This window comes from Myxocyprinus asiaticus, chromosome 46 (genome assembly GCF_019703515.2).
Source record: "Myxocyprinus asiaticus isolate MX2 ecotype Aquarium Trade chromosome 46, UBuf_Myxa_2, whole genome shotgun sequence".
In the NCBI taxonomy this organism is placed as follows: domain Eukaryota; kingdom Metazoa; phylum Chordata; class Actinopteri; order Cypriniformes; family Catostomidae; genus Myxocyprinus; species Myxocyprinus asiaticus.
In genome coordinates this window covers 31129703-31148017 of record NC_059389.1, presented here as the reverse complement: position 1 = coordinate 31148017, position 18315 = coordinate 31129703, and the positions used below count along the sequence as shown (strand labels likewise).

Below are 18315 nucleotides of genomic sequence, written 5' to 3'. Positions count from 1 at the left end.
CATTTCATTACGACATGTTGATATATTGAGGGGCAGACAGTGAAAATGTATCAACAGATTTTATGTGTGATAACCGCTGGAGTGTGAATAATTTATGAAGGCGGTGCACACAGACAGCAGCATTAAAAATCAAGTGTTCATACTGCAGTGTTTGTTGAATCAGGCAACTGAAGGTTCAGTGTGATGACATCGCTTGCTGTCTCTTCATCAGTACACAGAGTCCTCATCGTGAGAGAGATCCTGGACAGCTGAGTACAAACATCTGACACAGGACAGGAAGCAAGACATACAGCTGTGTGTGTGTGTGTTTGTGATGTCTTCATTAAAATGTCAAAAAACTGTTCAGAGAAGGCAATTAGGGGTAGAGTTAGGGCAGGGGTTTTCAAAGTCTTAGACAGTAGCAGACCCAGCTCTCACCAAACCACACTTACCAAGAGCAGAGAGCACAAAATGAGAAAGGATCCCTTCACATTGGACGTGCTCTTGCATTAAAAGACAATTGGACAAAGAACAGCGAAATGCAGGGGTCTTGTTTTTTTCAAACTACACTTAACTTGACACAATGTATAAAAATCCAGCGTTTATGACACAAAACACTGAAAACTAGCGAGACCCTGAACACAGACCAACAATTAAAAATAGTGCAGATGCAACACAAAAACAGCCTAAGTCTACCTCATACTGATTGATTATGTGATTAATTGCAATACATTTGATTAATTAATCAGCATATCATTTAATAAATGTACTTAAAAATGTAAATTTTCGATTGACAGCTCTAAATAAAATGTAAATATGTGTCAGTGTGTATATGTGCTTGTAAATGTGTATTTACCACCGTCAGCAGCCCCATCAGTCAACATTCTCCTCAAATAAATGAATTGTTCCTGCAGAACCATCTGATGATCTTCCTCAACCTTCACAGACTCACACAAACCTAGGAAACAGAAACATAAATGTATTCCATACCGGAAGTGTCAAAACCTTGTGAGCAGTCATCTCAGACAGCAGGCAATGCCCAGAAATGCTGTATAGATAGGCAGCTGCCAGCCGACTAGGTTTACTACTTAACATTTAATACTTAAATGTAGCACACACAGAGTAATGAGAGTTGAATAAAAGTTATTCTGGTAATACTTTATGGGGTAGAGTAGGCTAAGTACATGCATATAACTACACACTGTAGTAAGACCCATCAGGATGTGATAAAGAGTATGATGAAGTACCTTTCTGCTGTCTGTCTCTCTCTCTCTGACAGGACTCTGTGTATGACATGTAGAGAGCTGCAGGGATCTTATCTGCCCTAAAAACATTATTTAACAATATTCAAACTGTTGTTAAAAATAAACTGATGTGCATTTTTAAGGTAAAATGCATCATTAGAATGTCTGATAAAATGATACCTACTTTCTTAAGGCCTCAATAAAGCTCATCCTGGTATCTGACTTCAGAGGAAGCTGCAATAAAAACCCAATTAATATAAAACACTGATAACAATTAAAATCTTTACGGTTGTAACCCCAATCACCCAACATCAGTGCCTGGCATCAAATCCCTGCAGCCATGTTACTTCATACAGTACAGTGGAAAGCCTTTCCAGAAGAGTGGAAGCTGTTACTGCAAAGGGGGTATTAATGCCAATGGTTCGAAATGTAAATGTTCATCAAGCATACATGGTGTACACAAACTTTTGGCCACATAGTGTATCAATGAAGGGTTTAAAGAATGGATGGAACGACAATTCTTTCTCTTCCGATCCGATTCCAAAACCTGAACTATCAGTATCGGCTGATACTGATCCCGATCCGATACCAGTGTTGTTTTTTTCTTAATGGGTTTAGAACATCTAGAATTCACTGTGTGGAACTGATAGGGAGTACTCTGTGTAAAGAAACAAACACTTCTAAAAATACATTATTCTTTATAAAGCAGGAAGAAAAAAAATGACCTACGAGCATGTGCAAAACTTTATTGCTAACTAGTCTACAGGATGTAGCAACAAAAATAACAGTAATTTCAATACTAAATACTAATACTATACTAAAGTTTTATTAGTATATCAATCCATTTTTTAATCACACAGTAATTTTTGGAACCAAATTTGTTTTTATAGTAATTTCTAATAATAATAATAATAATAATAATAACAACAACAACAACAACAACAACAACAACAACAACAACAACAACAACAACAACAACAATTATAATAATTATTATTATTATTATACTATACATTGGTGATACATTTCTTATGGCTTTTATTTTGAAAGTCCGGCACTGAGCGCTCCAAGAAGTCTGTGTTTGAATGTTTGTTTGTAGGCTAATTCACAGTAGTGTAATACGCTTCTCATTCAACATCTGGTAAAATGCTTGTTTGGTGCCATTCTCAATGCATGTTATAGGCAGACCGAACTACTGATCATCTACATCTGAGATAGAGTTTGTGTGGAGTGACCACATATTGTGCTGAGCAGCGCATCACGAGCCTCTGCCCGTGTTTATGTGTGTGTGTCGGCAGAATGGTGCTTGTTCAGTAAAGTATGGTGCCTAAAGTATACTTAGCTGTGCATGCTGATTGTATATTTATTATTAAACACAGACTTTTGCAATTCACAAAGCTTTTGGATGACTGTAAGTGCCTGAATAAAATGCACGAGTTATATGGACTACTTTAATGGTGATCTGAAGGTTATGTCATTATTTGAGCTTGACAGTAACATCAATGACCAACATGCAGTATTGGATATGGATAGGGCTCATCGGAAAGATACCCGATCCGGGTAAAAACATCAGTATCGGACCTGATACTGGTCCAGGTATCGGAGCCATCCCTAGTTTATAGTCCTGCCTGTAGACTGGGCCAGACACCATGACAAACTCAGAAATGGGTCCCTCATGACCTCAGTCCACAGCCTATCAATTAATCAAACAAGCTAATTCAGCCTGACCAGATAAATCAGTAAAAAAGTCTCTGCAGATATCTATTGCTAAGTCAGTGGGGTTAATGCTTCCTTAGTATTGCCATTACCAATGTACATGCAGGACTTTCACTGAAAAGGAAAACTCACATGTCCTATAGCAGGGAAGGCAGCTTTTGCCTCTTGGCAGTTCTTTGCAGAAGCCATGATTATATGACTGGAAAGCCAAATACAAACCTCCCTTACAGCTTAGCACTGGTAGCTAAGTAGCGTTTCTGTTAGCAAGAAGCATGCAATGCTAAATTGATAAGGTAGCACAGAACTTCACAAAAATGAGTAACACACCAGGTTAACATCCAGCTTTGGTCAAGCCCGATGTCCTACTCTTACAGTGAGTTACACTGACCACTGCTTCCATTACTTCATTCTCTTAAAATGCAGTACACAGACAAAAAAGTACTGCCAACTAAAGCTGCTGGCCTAACAGCAAGGGCCGCTGCACCTCCGTGCACCCCTGCAGTCATTTCGGTTTGGACATAATCAGTAATCTTAAAGTTCAATCAATATCAAACACTGCCTACCAAAAAATCTACTCAGTTTACAGAATTAATACATGACTTGTATTACAACATGTTTTTCTATAAAGCTTTGAAACCATGTGTATTGTGAAAAGCTCTATACATTTTAAAATTATTTGACTTGACTAAAGCAGTAAAATTCACTACAAAAATTATTTGGGGATGCCATAATATGAAGAAAGAAGTCCTGAGACTGAACAGCAGGTAATGAAGGGAAAGGGTGGGGTTTCCCTAGTCCCGTGTAGCCAGACCTATGACTGCGGTTAGTGCACAAAATGTGGGCGGTCCGTGGGCGTGCCGTCCTAGGCTGAGACTAGGGTTTCCCTGGTGCAATGGCTAGTGACCTAAAGGCGTTATGGTACAGGACTTTATGGATGGGGATGCAGATGCCCATCCCCTAGGGAGATCTTGACTGAGTCGTCCAAAGGAGAAGAGAACTAATTCAAAGATTATGTCCTTTCATAACTTACTACACGTGGTGAGAGGAGCACAGGGAGGAATCGAGACAGGAAATATGGTCTCCTAAAAATACTAAAGACAAAACAGAAACCACAGTCAGAAAATAGAGCTTCTCCATGAGTTTGTGTATTTTAGAGATGTTGTGTGTTATCTGACAGTACCTGGCTTCAATTACTGTTGCTGGGATCTTATTGGTGACCGTAAATAGTGTTATAGCTTTTTCAACATCCTGCTGTGCCGGACACTGAACACACATTTACAAACAACTTATTAATCTAAAGCAGGAAGAGATGATTGCCTTTGCAACATTCAAATATTCCAGATCTGCGACATTAAACAGAACAAGCATTCACACAAGACTTACATTAACCACACCTGCAGACCCGTTCACCACCTCAAATATACCAGTGTCCTCCAGCGACACCTGAATATACACAACAGTTACTCACTGCAGAAATACATACATCTCTGTTAACTCGAATGGCACTTGGTTAAAAAACAAAACAAAAAAAACAGATACACAACATGATATCAGACCTTCAAATCTGTCAGTCGGGTCTTGGCGAGGGTGATGTACTCCTGCAGGAGAGAACGATGCTTTCCTCCAACGCATGGAGCATGCATGACATGAACCTAAAAAAAAAAAGATCAGAGTGAAAAAAATAAAATGTGCGGAGAGATCAGCCCAAACGCACACGTTTAATGAACTTAATTTGCTAAATGATGTTACAAGCTGTTCGACAAGTAATTGGAACTGGGTTGCACTAAGACCACAAAAACACTGATCTTACTTTCAGATACTGTGGAGGTTCAAAGGGAACCAGATCTGACAGGAACTTCAGGAGAAAGACAGTGGACTTCTTGCTGTTACCATGATAAGAGCCGGATCCACCAAATGACAGCTGACAAACAAAACAATTCTTAAATTAACAACCAAAAAAAACGTCTCAGATGTGCAGAATCAGGTAAAAGCTACTTTAATGTTTAATATATGTGTGTTTAGGGACAACCACGGACTTTAAACCAATCACTATAGGAGGGAAAGACGGCAGGACCCTCGAGACACGCCTGACGGGCCAACAGGAATGACGTGATCATCTTTTCCACATCATAATTGTCAAACGCAGCTCTCAGCAGTCTGGACAACAGATCTGAACAGACAGAGTGGCACTGCATGACAGGGTCAAGGTGTGATGTGATTATTCTCGCAGTATTAATGAATCAATCTGAAGAGCATTTGCATGTACCTGTGAGGCAGTGCTGCGTCTGAGAGTGATATATCAGCAGATTTGACAGACATGAAAGAACGTGACACCAGTTCACCTCATGAGTCTCTAGAACTTGCTGCAGCTGACTCAAAACACAGTCCACACTGAAGACAAGACAGATCTTAAGAGAAAGACAAAGAGACTGTTAAAGATCCGTCTCAAAAACAGATGAGTTCTCTTTTTAAAACATGACTTTTTATGTGACCAACATATTTAAAGTGTTAAGCAATAACATTAAAGCTGCAACTAATCATTATTTTGATAACCGATTAATCTTCGATTATTTCTTTGTTTGCATAAAAAGGCCACATTTTATTTCCTGTATTTTATTAAAATTTCTTTATTAAAAAAATACTAATAATTTGATGCTATACATAGCATTTTAAAAAAGGTTGAAAATATAAATGCTATAATATTGTATAATATATTAAAAGCCTTGCAATTTATGTTGCCGCATGCAGCAGTGTTATCTCTTTTCCTCGTCATTGCTGTCAAACCGTTTGAGAGTTCTGACTGCCTCCAAAGTGCTTTAAAGCAGCAAATTCTCAGTCGAATTCAAACAGGTCACATAAGTTCTGTGGTGCTCCACAGACATAGCACAGAGCAGATCACTTGCCTATGTGTTTATGCGGTGGATCGCGCAACATGCACGTGACGTCAGGCTTCAATCGCCATGCACAGATGCATGTTTCATGAAATGAGAAACATATTTAGCGTTTATAAACTGCAAAACGTAAGATAACCATCACTAAATTTGATTTCGGCTTCACGAAATTTCACATGGGCAGCTGCCACAAAAAATATAAATGCAGAAAAAAACATTAATTAAACTGACGCACATATGCGTGTTTCAGATGAGAAACATATTTAGCGCTTATAAAGCGCAGAATGCGAGACAGACATCGTTAAATTTGATTTCGGCTTCGCAAATTTGGCATGAGTGGCCACCACAAAAATGTAAATGCAGGAAAAAGCATGTTTATTAAACTGCACAGTTTAATCAAAATGATTGTGCTCCCTTTTTCTTTTGCAATTGGTTTGATTGATGCAGATGCATGTGCGCTCGCTTGCTCATTGAAGTTTAACGGAGACTCACTAGGGCCAAGGACAAACAATTTTGCGAGATGGAATATACGCACCTAATTTTTGAATTCATAGCATTTATACATTATAAAACAGAAAATAACAGTAAAATGTAAGTTACACACTGGAGAGAAACAACTTTAAAGCACATCAAACAGCACAACACACCTGACCTAGCAACAGGTCCACATTAAACTGCAGGCTTATGATCTTCTTTGAAGTGTTTATGAAGTGCCCCTGTGCGTTGGACAACTGGTAGTGTTTTTTTCCCCTTCAACTGGTCTCCACCAATGAGTTTTATCATGCTTTCTTTACTGTAAGGTGACATCACTGATGGAGCTTCTCAGTGCACGGCACACATATCCAATTAATCAATAATGAAATTCGTTATTGATGATTTTCATTATTGACTATTATCGACTTTATCAATTAGCCGTTGAGGCACTAAATAACGTTATATCATGGTTATCAGCATGGCTGCACTTCAGCAAGGCCTGACACATATCACAGCCTCCTCAATAGCCATGATATAGCATGACTTTTATGTTATTCCTTAAACAACAACACTGCTGTTGAAAAGCAATGACCAAACGCCATAAAAAACAACAAAAAACTAATTGAAAGTGATGCAATTTGCATTGTCTGCAACCCTCCATGTTCTAAAACAGCTTCAGTTAATTTACCATTGTCCAAAGCTTACAACATTTAGCAAAAAAGAAAACAAAAGTGTAGTGGTATTTTACATGTGAATGTAAATTTTACATGTAAATGTACTGCAACGTTTTCCAGCCTTTTTCTGCATTAAATACCCTCACAGCATCATCACTAAGGCTCTAAAACCCATGCATTGACACAAATCAAAAGATGTGAACTAAAGAATAAATATAATTTAACAGTAACATTAATATTGATTATTATTGAACATTCGGTATTGGTTTGACATCCCTAACAGGGATGGGTACTGATAAAGATTTCCTGATTTGATTCTGATTCAAAGGCTCTCAATGTTTCAATTCTGATTTAGCTTCAATTCAGATTAATTTGGGTATATTTTAGTTATAACATCCATTTTGCTTACATATGAAATAAAATCTCTCTCGGCAAATGCTGTTAATTATACAGGGGATCTTCTGGACTCTTATTTCAAAATATAAAAAGGAAAATCTATTTCTCATGATGACCCTCTTAACATTAGCATTTATTAGAGTATACCAAGGAATTGTGGCAAAATATTTAAGATGCGAAATATTTAAGTGCAAAATTTAAATCAATTGAATAGAACTGCAAAAGCAGGTACAGATGCGGAACAAAATAGTGGTACTGTCTTCCATATGGCATTAAGGAGGAAGAATAGTCTGCCAATCGAATGGATGGGGTCCTCGATCATGTAGCTAAGAGTGCAGAGATCTGGGATCGCAAGTTGTTAAGGTCTTCCATGGTCTTTAATTGTAAGTTAATGATATGTTGGGCAGTTTTAGCTACCTCCTGTAGAGCTTTTGTAGCGCTGTAGTCTGATGATGTGCAGCTGTTCTATCATACTGTGATACAATAGGTGAGCAAGCTTTTCTTTTGCTTTCTTTGAAAGTAGGGTTGCAATGGTATGAGATTTTCATGGTATGATAACCATCTCAGAAAATATCACGGTTTCACGGTATCACGGTATACGGTATTACACAATTACTATTATCTGTTACAATGACCCTTAAAGGAGTGAAAACAGAAGGTTTTTTATTTTTTTTCTGGTTGAGCAAACACTTTATAATTGAAACATGAAACCATTTTTTTAAATGTAAGTATGTGTAAAAAAAAAAAAGTCTCTTGAAAAAATAAAATAAGAAAGCTAACAGAATTATAATAATAAACCGAATTATAAACATGATAAAAAAATAATTAATAATAATAATTAATAATAATTAATAATAATTTTCTTTATTTATCACACATTATACATTTGCACATATACAGTGAAATTCTTCTTTTTCACATATCCCAGCTAGGCTGGGGTCAGAGTGCAGGGTCAGCCATGATACAGCACCCCTGGAGCAGATAGGGTAAAGGGCCTTGCTCAAGGGCCCAAAAGTGGCATCTTGGCGGTGCTGGGGCTTGAACCCCCAACCTTCTGATCAGTAATCCAGAGCCTTAACCGCTGAGCTACCACTGCCCCTAATTTTCGCATATCCCAGCCAAGCTGGGGTCAGAGCGCAGGGTCAGCCATGATACGGCGCCCCTGGAGCAGATGGGGTCAAGGGCCTTGCTCAAGGGCCCAACAGTGGCATCGTGGCGGTGTTGGGGCTTGAACCCCTGATCATCTAATCAGTAACCCAGAGCGTTAACCGCCAAGCCACCACTGCCTCGGCAGTCCTAAATAGGCTATCACTTGGGCGGCCGCCGAAATATCTTCAATGGGAGAACCATGTCATTGTTCTTTCCCTGCTGTCCGCGACCCAGTCCGAATAGACCTGCGACCCACCAGTTGAGAAACACTGCTCTAACTCACACATACACTCTCTTCTCTCTGACATTTTCTCCGCTGCATGTGTTTGTGGCGCAAGTTGACGAGTCTGACAGTCAAGGAGGAAAGGAGATGCGCACGCGCAGGTGAGATTCTCCGTCCAGTTTTTTTCTCAATACCGTAGATAAGCAAATGTACATGGTATGATAACCGTCAATTTTCATACCGTGGTATACGGTGAAACGGTATACCACTGCAACCCTATTTAAAAGTAAAGGCACAGATGATCATTTCTGACCAGGGCAGAGATGTTTGTGGACAATGAGATGACTCACCCTATCCATACCCACTGATTTACATGGGTTTCTCTAAGACAAGCAGAGATATAAGCTGAGATGGTGGGGCTGTCAGTGTGGGATGACAGACAGAGCTGCGTATCTGTGTTACAGTGATAGGAGAAGCCATGTGCCATCTGCTCACCAGCAAGGCTTGGTAGCAAACAATTCACAAAACCAACAAAATTATTTCACAGCTTCATTTGAATTTTGTTATCTTTTTCTATGTCTCAAGGGCTGGGTGCTCTGATTTCGCAATTCTTGAGTGTCTTCTCCCAAGCAAAAAACATTAAGTGACTGTGGCAACATTTTTGCAAAATAAAATTGTGGTTCATTACACGTCTCAAGGCAGTTCCGAAGTGAAATGTCCACTGTGTGGCGCTAAAAGCGAGTGAAATATTCTCCTGAACAGATGAGGTTAAGTTAATGTTCTATCGAGATTTAAATCAACAAAACCTACCTCCCTACCCTAAACTTAACATATAATGTTATAAAAAGCAAATGTGAGATGAAAAACACAATTTCTGAAGCAACCACATCATTTTGTGATGCTTCTATGACACTTTTGACTCGCGTGCTCTTCAGCACTCGTACCCTGGTTCTTTGTATTGCATATGCAACACTCTATCAGTTGAGGTACCATGCAATTTGGTCACAGTTAAACAAGCTTGTAAATGTTGTTGGTTCTGTTATGCAAACAGTAAAATGAGTTATGCATTATAGCAAAAGTGTTTATATGTCATAAGAAAGCATTGTGTGAGGAACAGAGTGAAAACGGACACGACGCACAGTGGAGCACTACTGGTGCACTTACTGGAGCACTTACTGGAGTAATAAGGTAGTTTGTGTGTGTGTAAAGGTTTGGGTGGTTTACGAGGACATTTTCTTTAGGATACAAACTGGTAATTACAAGGGTATTTTGTATAAATGTGGTTTATGAGGACATTTCTAGTGTCCTCATAATTCAAATCGCTTAAAAAAAAAAAACTATGTTTTTTTGAAAATGTAAAAATGCAGAACGTTTTTGTGAGGGTTAGGTTGTATGTAAAGGGGGGATAGGTCGAGGGTGCTTCCCACAGATATTTCAGAGAATATAGAAGTTTTATTGATCAAGTGTATCTTGCTCTGATACAGCTCAAGCCTTCATTGCTAGTTCGAAAACATCACTTTAGAACTAGCAACAAAGGATGCGCTGCTTTTCGGCACGTGTGTATGTGTGTGCGAGCGAGCGAGAGAGAGGGGTAGTGTGCTGCTTTCCATTATAGCTATGTGAGGCTGATTAGGGCGAAATACATTGAAACATAAAAACGTTCACATATTAAAAGTTAATTCGGATAACAGAGATTGTTGTATTGATCAAGTCGTCTGGGGTGCGGCTCTATTTGTTGGTCGCGACACAAGTCTCAATGTGTGTGTGTGTGTGTGTGCGTATTTATGTGTGTGAGCGTGTGTAAGTGCGGGTGAGATGAGGAGCGTGAGGGCACTTTCAACTGTGTAGGGCTTTACTGGTTGTTTAGATCAGTGTTACTATCAGAAATAATTGGTAATTATTTCTGTTGTTATTAATCAATATTTAAATTAATTAATTGGATCTAACTCATTAAAACCTCATATGGGACTCCAGTAAATGTAGTGTGCTACGTTTAGGAGCAAGTTTGGTTATTAGCAATAATTAATAATTATCAAAGATAATTATTAATTACAAAAATCAATAGAACATTGATGAGAATCAATGTTAGCTTTTTTTAATCCTTTAAAATCAACACTTATCAAAGATAATCGTTAATTGTTAACATCGATGAAACATTAATTACAATTAACACTAGCTTATTGATCATTCAAATTCAATCAAAGATAATTATCAATTATCAAAAATCAATAGAATATTAATAAGAATTAACATTGACGGGGCACCACCCTGAAATCAGGGACTAATAACCGAATATTAAAACAGTCTCAATATTAGATTGTTTTCTTAGGAAAATCGACATCCGAAGAATATCGATTTTCGGAAAAAAAAAACAATGAATGAAGGTTTGAATCCGAGCACTGACATCCCGTCAGCATGACACAGGCGTATGCAAAACAAACCAAAACACTTCTCTTTGTAATATAAACGAAGTTTATTTATGCAGTAATATCAATTAATAATTAATACAATGCAGTCAATAAACTTCCGACTTACAACTACAAACTAAACCGTGATATGATTAGATATGGAAATAAAAATAATCCTATAACACATAAGGTGTGTGTGTGACAGTGTGTGTGTGTGTGTCAGTGTGGTTAGTGAGAGAGAGAGAGAGAGAGAGATTAGTAAGTGACAGCCCGAAAGCTGATTTCGCGATAGCTGGAGATAAAGCAGCTGTGTTCATCACTCAGAGACGCGGTTTTACGAGCGGGGCTCGTAAAAGTCCCTTGTTATTTGACTCTAATGGATGAACTCAGTTTCTGTCTCACCCGCGATGGCGAAAATGCACAACAATCCAATTTGGTTGGACCACAATACAGCAAAACAAATTCGTGATAATTAATACCCTGGGTATTAATAATTAGCGGACATGGCAGTCCGTAAACTGTACAAGCAAAAACCTTGAAACACAAGAATAACACGCTATAATATTCTATCTCTGCCCAGACGTAAACCTCTTACTTGAATCGCATGAGGACACAGGTAGAATGCGTTTTCCTCTGTCCTTTAACTTTGACCCGGTTCCTTGAGGCTCGGGTGATGATGGGGGGGCGTTTCCTCGCGCTGTCGGCGGGCGGTACGGCTGTTGATTCTCGGCGGGCTGGCGGAGAACTCAGAAATGTCGACTTGATTGAAGATGGAAGAGAAATCTTTAATCTCTTCACTTCTGTAGGCCAACGGATGAAGATGCGAATTGCTCAGCGGTCTCCTTCGGATCCGTTAGAGTGTTCGGTTGAACACAGAGTAATCTTAGCTCGTCCAGCGAGATGGAGATTGTATGGCTACAGTTTCAAGTCGGACATTACTTCCTTATGCCACGAGGTTGCACCGGAGAGCAGCAAAAAGCTACGTCCGTATTCGGTGAACTAAGTCGCTGGAAGCAACTTTGGAAGCATTTCAGAATTATTTTGAAGTCCTGATGATGTCATGTTTGAGGGACGTTCTGTTGTGTGCCTCATCCAATAGGAGTTGAGTGCTCGATCCTTTAGAGGGCAAGGCTTCATGGATTTGTAGTCTGTTTTGGACTCCCTTTGTTTGATTTTGGCGCGATTTTTATCAGTAAGATTTACGACTTAGAAGGAGGGGGCTTGAGGAATGTTTTTTATGACTGTTAGGCCTGTCTTTGTCTTCTATCTGAATACATGAGGCCCAACATTCCCCCCTTTGTTCTGAAGAGTTGGTTGTTGTCCAGCATCTTTAGAGCAACTGAAGGGCCGAACAGTTCTTGTCGGTTCACAGTAACCTGTGGGTTACGCCATCCATGTATTCCTGATAGGAAAGAGAAATGGTTGCACAGTCCATACAGTTCATTAGAGTTCACAGAGGTTTTATCATCTGGACAGAGATTGAGGCACATCTGGGCATAGAACTTCTAGCTAATTCTAAAACTACATTCATCACACATAAACATTTCAAGTTATTTGAAGGCACAGCATTAACCATAACACAATCCTTTGTTGTTCTTTGGTCATAACACAAAATCAAAGTAGAACCTGACATTGGTTACTAGGAACAAAATGTTAGAGGAAAGGAGGGTTAAAGGTTAAAAGGCTTATCCTTGGAAATGATGGAGTTAACCTGTGTGATGGGCTCAGACTGGTGTGTAAAACGCGGCTGTATGAGAAGTGAGTCCAGTCTGGCCTGTAGGTGTTGAATGTACCTGTACATGGCGTGTGCAATAATTGCGATGATGATCCAACCACTAAGGAGGAGCCAGAGGGCAACCAAACTGATAGGGTGTTCTCGGTAAGATGACGATCTGCTTATGTGACTAGGAAATATAGTGGTCAAGCCAGTCGGTTTGAGACTGAACTTCACTAATTCCATCCCTTCAGCCTGAAGCTGCTGTTGAAGGGTGTCATCAACGGTGAGGCTGTGACCTCTAAATGCGTCCATGATCTCAATTTCTGCGTCATGTTTGTTGACGTTGAGATGATGGAGGACAATATCGTCAGTGTGCACGATGGCTCTTTGGGGAACCATTAAGAACACCGTTTGGTTTGGTAGCCTTAGTTTAGTGGCCGTATCATGGCAGTCGTATGACTTCGGTGACTTTTACCCAGGCCCTGTAATTGTTCGTATTGGAGTCGTCGTCTCTGCTGGATTTTTGGACGATGGCGACGTGTGTATCTGAAGCTGGCGAACTGTTTTCTGGACCAAGCGGTCTCGGTATGTCAACCTGAGCCCACATGTGCATGACGGCAGTCAATGAGCGGAGCCAATCGGTTCAGTAGGTCCTGGCCAACTAACAGTGGTTCTGTATTAATGGGACATATGTAAACAGGGTGTACTAGCGTCATCCCTTGAAAGGTGTCAATCCAGGCCCGTTTTGTGATAGACGAACTATCTTGCGTGTAGCTTGTGATGCTTACGTTGCAGGTCTCTGTCTATAACGGTTTGCCAAGGGAGAGCTTTGCTCTAGCCACCTCTGCGAAGGTGTTGGAACCCATTAGACTATTTCGGAACCGGTGTTGAGTAGTGTGTGGGAGTTGAATGACCCACGTGTCAGGCGTTGCCCTTACGGTACAGATCGTCCAAGAAGGTCAGAGAAGGAGGGTGTGGCATGTTAGGAGTGACTGTTTTGGGGAGCAACTTGGACACTGTTCCCCTTTTCCCGACCTACAAAGTAAACTTTGGCGTTAACGGGAGGGGGTACATCGTCTAGTCATACTGATGAGGTTTCAGCGCCGTGTTCCTTTGAGGAGGTCGACGGACCTGGTGAACAACGGAGCACGTCAAGCTTAGTTACTAACTCAGTCAAGCGTCTCCTTATATCCTCCATTTCCTCTCTCAAATTTTGTTCTCTGAGGGGATTTGAAACCTTGCCTACCCACTCACCTTCTTGTTTGGGTTTTCGTTCGAAACGCGCATTTCTTTTCGGCCGGCGAACGTTTTGTTGTTTAGGCCTGCCGTGACCCTGGGGGTGTTCTGGTTACCACCCCCCTGGTTCTGTTGCTTACCCTGCTGGCGGGGTGATCGGCGCCTCTGGGGTCCGGTTCTAGCATTCACCTTAACGCGAGGCATTTCGTTGCCTTCAAGCGCTAGGTCTGCATATGAGGCTTGGATCCCCAGGGCTCTGGCGTCGCCTTCGTGCCCTCGGGCAGGGCGCACGCATGTCTCCCATGCCAGTTGCGCGTACTTTCTGATTTCCTGCATGGTGGGGTTGCCCATTCTGCAGTGCATTGTGACGTCATATCGCACGCACTCGTGGAGGTTGTGAAGGAAAAGAGACTTGAAAGCTCGTCGTTCCTCCAGACCTGGTGCATTACTTCCTTGGAAGTACGTGGTTCTCAGGCGTCTATAATATTCACGCGGAGGCTCGTGCCTCTTCTGGGTGATGGCGAAAGCAGCTATGGTAGCGGAGGCTTCATCGATATACAGCGAATACTCCTCGTGTAGGGCTTTACACAGAGCCGAGTAGCGGTTTCGTGTACTAGTCGGTAGCGTTTCCATGAACGCATGGACACTCCTTACCGTGGTCTTCCATATGAGCTTGAGTTTTTCGCGCGAGGAAGCGTAAGGCAAATCAATCAGGCAGTGCTCAATTTCCCTAAGATAATTGTCGATGTTTGAATCTCGATTATTTGGGTCAAAGCATTCTATGTCCCCTGCGAGGGACTCGAGTTGTCGGATGCGCAAGCGCTGGTGTCAGTATGACCATGGGTCGTCCGAGTCATCCGAAACATCATAGTCACTCGGATCGCTATAGCGATGAGGACGACTTCCTCCCCTTCGTGGTGGAAATTTATCACGGCTGTTGATTCTCGGCGGGCTGGCGGAGAACTCAGAAATGTCGACTTGATTGAAGATGGAAGAGAAATCTTTAATCTCTTCACTTCTGTAGGCCAACGGATGAAGATGCGAATTGCTCAGCGGTCTCCTTCGGATCCGTTAGAGTGTTCGGTTGAACACAGAGTAATCTTAGCTCGTCCAGCGAGATGGAGATTGTATGGCTACAGTTTCAAGTCGGACATTACTTCCTTATGCCACGAGGTTGCACCGGAGAGCAGCAAAAAGCTACGTCCGTATTCGGTGAACTAAGTCGCTGGAAGCAACTTTGGAAGCATTTCAGAATTATTTTGAAGTCCTGATGATGTCATGTTTGAGGGACGTTCTGTTGTGTGCCTCATCCAATAGGAGTTGAGTGCTCGATCCTTTAGTGAGCAAGGCTTCATGGATTTGTAGTCTGTTTTGGACTCCCTTTGTTTGATTTTGGCGCGATTTTTATCAGTTAGATTTACGACTTAGAAGGAGGGGGCTTGAGGAATGTTTTTTATGACTGTTAGGCCTGCCTTTGTCTTCTATCTGAATACATGAGGCCCAACAACTGAAATTTAAATAGATGTAGGACATTATAGACATTGTTTGACAGTCTTAACCGATTTACTTTAACCAATGTCTTTGTTTATAGGGTTATTTTGCTGTGGTAGCATGTATGGTGTGTGTGTGTGGGTGAGATGACAGTGAAAGAGAGAGAGAGGGAGCCCAAGGATGCTTTTCAATCGAAATTGAAATAAATTTAGGATATTGAAGACATTGTTTGTCATTCTTATCCAATGCCTTTGTTATAATTGGTTATTTTGTTGTGGTAGCCTGTTAAGCTCTTTGAAATTACTGAAATAATGATATGGAAGTGATTTGGAACCATTGTGTGGTCAAGACCTGGAACTTCATAGCCATGCATTTACGTGGAAAAAAAAAAAGACACACCTTAGAACATCCGTCAACCAATCAAAAATCAAACATTCAACAGACCCATGGTATAAGAACCAACAATCTGCTGTATAACTCGTGATTTGAGTGAAAGGGGATAAAAGTCATTGTTGTTTTAGCGCCTCTATTGTTTATTCCACCTGGAATGTTACGCACAATAGGCCACAAAAAAATCATTTTGAAAAATGTAGTTATTGTAACCAGGTTGCAAATGTTAGACAGTAAAAAGGCGACTTAACAAACCAGTCGAATTTAACATCATCCTCTCTCACAATCTCTTCTCTTGATTTCATTCTAGCTAGGAAAAAAGTTACTTTTTACTTGTTTAATACTTAAGTACAATTTCATTTGAATACAGTACTGTGCAAAAGTTTTAGGCACTTAAAGATGTTTCACAAAAGCATTTGTTATAAGATGGTTATTTATATCTTCAGCTTTAGTGTGTCAATAGGAAATATAAATGTTAGACTCCCAAACATTTCTTTTGAAAAAAGAAAAGATTAGAACAGAAGAACAAGGAGCCCTGCAACAGATGTCATGGCCCCCACTGAACATCGAGTCAGTCTGAGATTACATAAAGAGACAGAAGCAACTGAGACAGTCTAAATAGATAGAAGAACTGTGGTGAATTCTCCAAGAAGCTTGGAACATCCTATCTGCCAACAACCAAGTAAAACTGTGTCCAGGTGTACCTAGGAGAATTGGTGCTGTTTGAAAGGCAAAGGTTGCCACACCATACATTGATTTAGGTTTTTTGTATGTTTACTGGGCTTTGTATGATGTTAATTGATAAATGAAAACTATTCAAATTTCACTTAAATACAATTTCTGAGTACTATTTTACACCCCAGAAGACGGGCTTATGTTGTGTTTCTACACTACCTGTTTGGCTATTGAACAGTTTTTCCGCATAATGATACAGGGTGAAAAAAAATAAAAAAATTAATTGTAGCCTAAATGCATTTGGAAATTTTAACTACAACTGCCACAGTTGTTATAAAATGAGGTCTAATAAAATATTTAGCAGTGGTGCTTAGTAGCAGTAGTATGCCGCTGCTGAATGCATTTAGTGGAAAAACTGCACACAATACATCACAACTCTATTTGTCTGTAATTTATACAAGCTGGTCTGTAAAGCATGCACGCATCTTCTGCCGCAAACCACGCTGTAACATCTTTAATGCTTGGACGTTCGCCAGTTTCCTCTAACACCCCCTTTTTTAAGCAGTTTTTACTGCCTAAAGAACCAGCGTGAGGTGTATAGTACACTTTTTATGACTTCTTCCAAATATTTTTTTCAGTCGTTGCAAATATAATGAGATGTTGGTTAGAGAAAACTTTTTTTTATTTGACAAATCAGCCATAAATACAACGATGTAACATGATTGTCATGAATAAATATTATAGGTCATTAAGAAAGTTAAGAAATGTAATACTGTAAGGCTAGAAGCCTAGGCTGCTATTTTGAATCAAAAGCCGGAACAATAAGCAGTTGAAGGGTGACTTGTTCTTAATTTAATTATTAACATGACTCCATTAAAATAAATCTGACTCCAATTTAAGGTGTTGTAAATTTAGAATTGTATTGATTAAAAGAACAATACTTCTAAGAAGTAGATGGAAAGCGTAGGATTAAACTTAATGAATAAAGGATCCAAAGACCTTTAGAGCAAGTAAAGTTATTTATTAAGTTATACAATTTAATATACAAACAGTAAAATGGAAAATCTGTTGATTAGGAAATTGCATCCATAACAGCTGACGTACTGTTCCGCAGAAGTGGCGAGTCTCCCCGATCAGCTGCTAAGTTTCCTTCTTATAGCCTTAGCAAGATATTGTTCACATTTCAAAGAGAAGGCAATCAGAGTGGGAGGCAATCACTGAGACAATTGAAAGGAACCAAAACCTTATATGCAAATGTATTGCTGTATACAGAGGCAAATGGTCACAAGTCTGGACGGGGAGAGGCATATTACCTTGCTCTCCTAAACATATGATCAAGTGAAAGTCTTCAAATAGTATTACAGAATGTCCAAATATTTCCATATACTTCATCACATTCCTATTCAGTTTATTGGCTGTAAAATTAGACTAAACATGACAAGTTTATCAATTGAGACACAGAAGTTGTATTACAGTGAGTACAGTGAGAAAGGTTAGTCCTGTAGCTAAATGGTCGCAGCTTTCACAGGTGTATGGCAAGGGGAGCGATCCTATCCGCTCTCCCAGATTGGATCACACTATGCTGACAATTGGAGATGCAAGTCCTTAATATGCATACAAATGAGTCTTCTGTGCCAGTCTGGCGCTACTAT

General features: G+C 40.0%; 1 protein-coding gene across 2 annotated transcripts in view; it reads right to left on the bottom strand.

Annotated features, from left to right (window-relative positions):
- The window catches only part of LOC127435763 (Fanconi anemia group A protein), a 132613-nt gene that overhangs the window by 53551 nt on the left and 60747 nt on the right, over positions 1-18315 (bottom strand). For both annotated transcript variants that reach the window (XM_051689437.1, XM_051689438.1), the window contains 11 exons: positions 5206-5347; positions 4976-5109; positions 4750-4860; positions 4496-4591; positions 4323-4382; positions 4120-4202; positions 3970-4030; positions 1408-1457; positions 1227-1303; positions 836-937; positions 144-262 (listed from right to left, as the gene is read on the bottom strand). In XM_051689437.1, the coding sequence (XP_051545397.1) occupies positions 144-262; positions 836-937; positions 1227-1303; positions 1408-1457; positions 3970-4030; positions 4120-4202; positions 4323-4382; positions 4496-4591; positions 4750-4860; positions 4976-5109; positions 5206-5347 (1035 nt within the window). The remainder of the gene's footprint in view (positions 1-143; positions 263-835; positions 938-1226; positions 1304-1407; positions 1458-3969; positions 4031-4119; positions 4203-4322; positions 4383-4495; positions 4592-4749; positions 4861-4975; positions 5110-5205; positions 5348-18315) is intronic.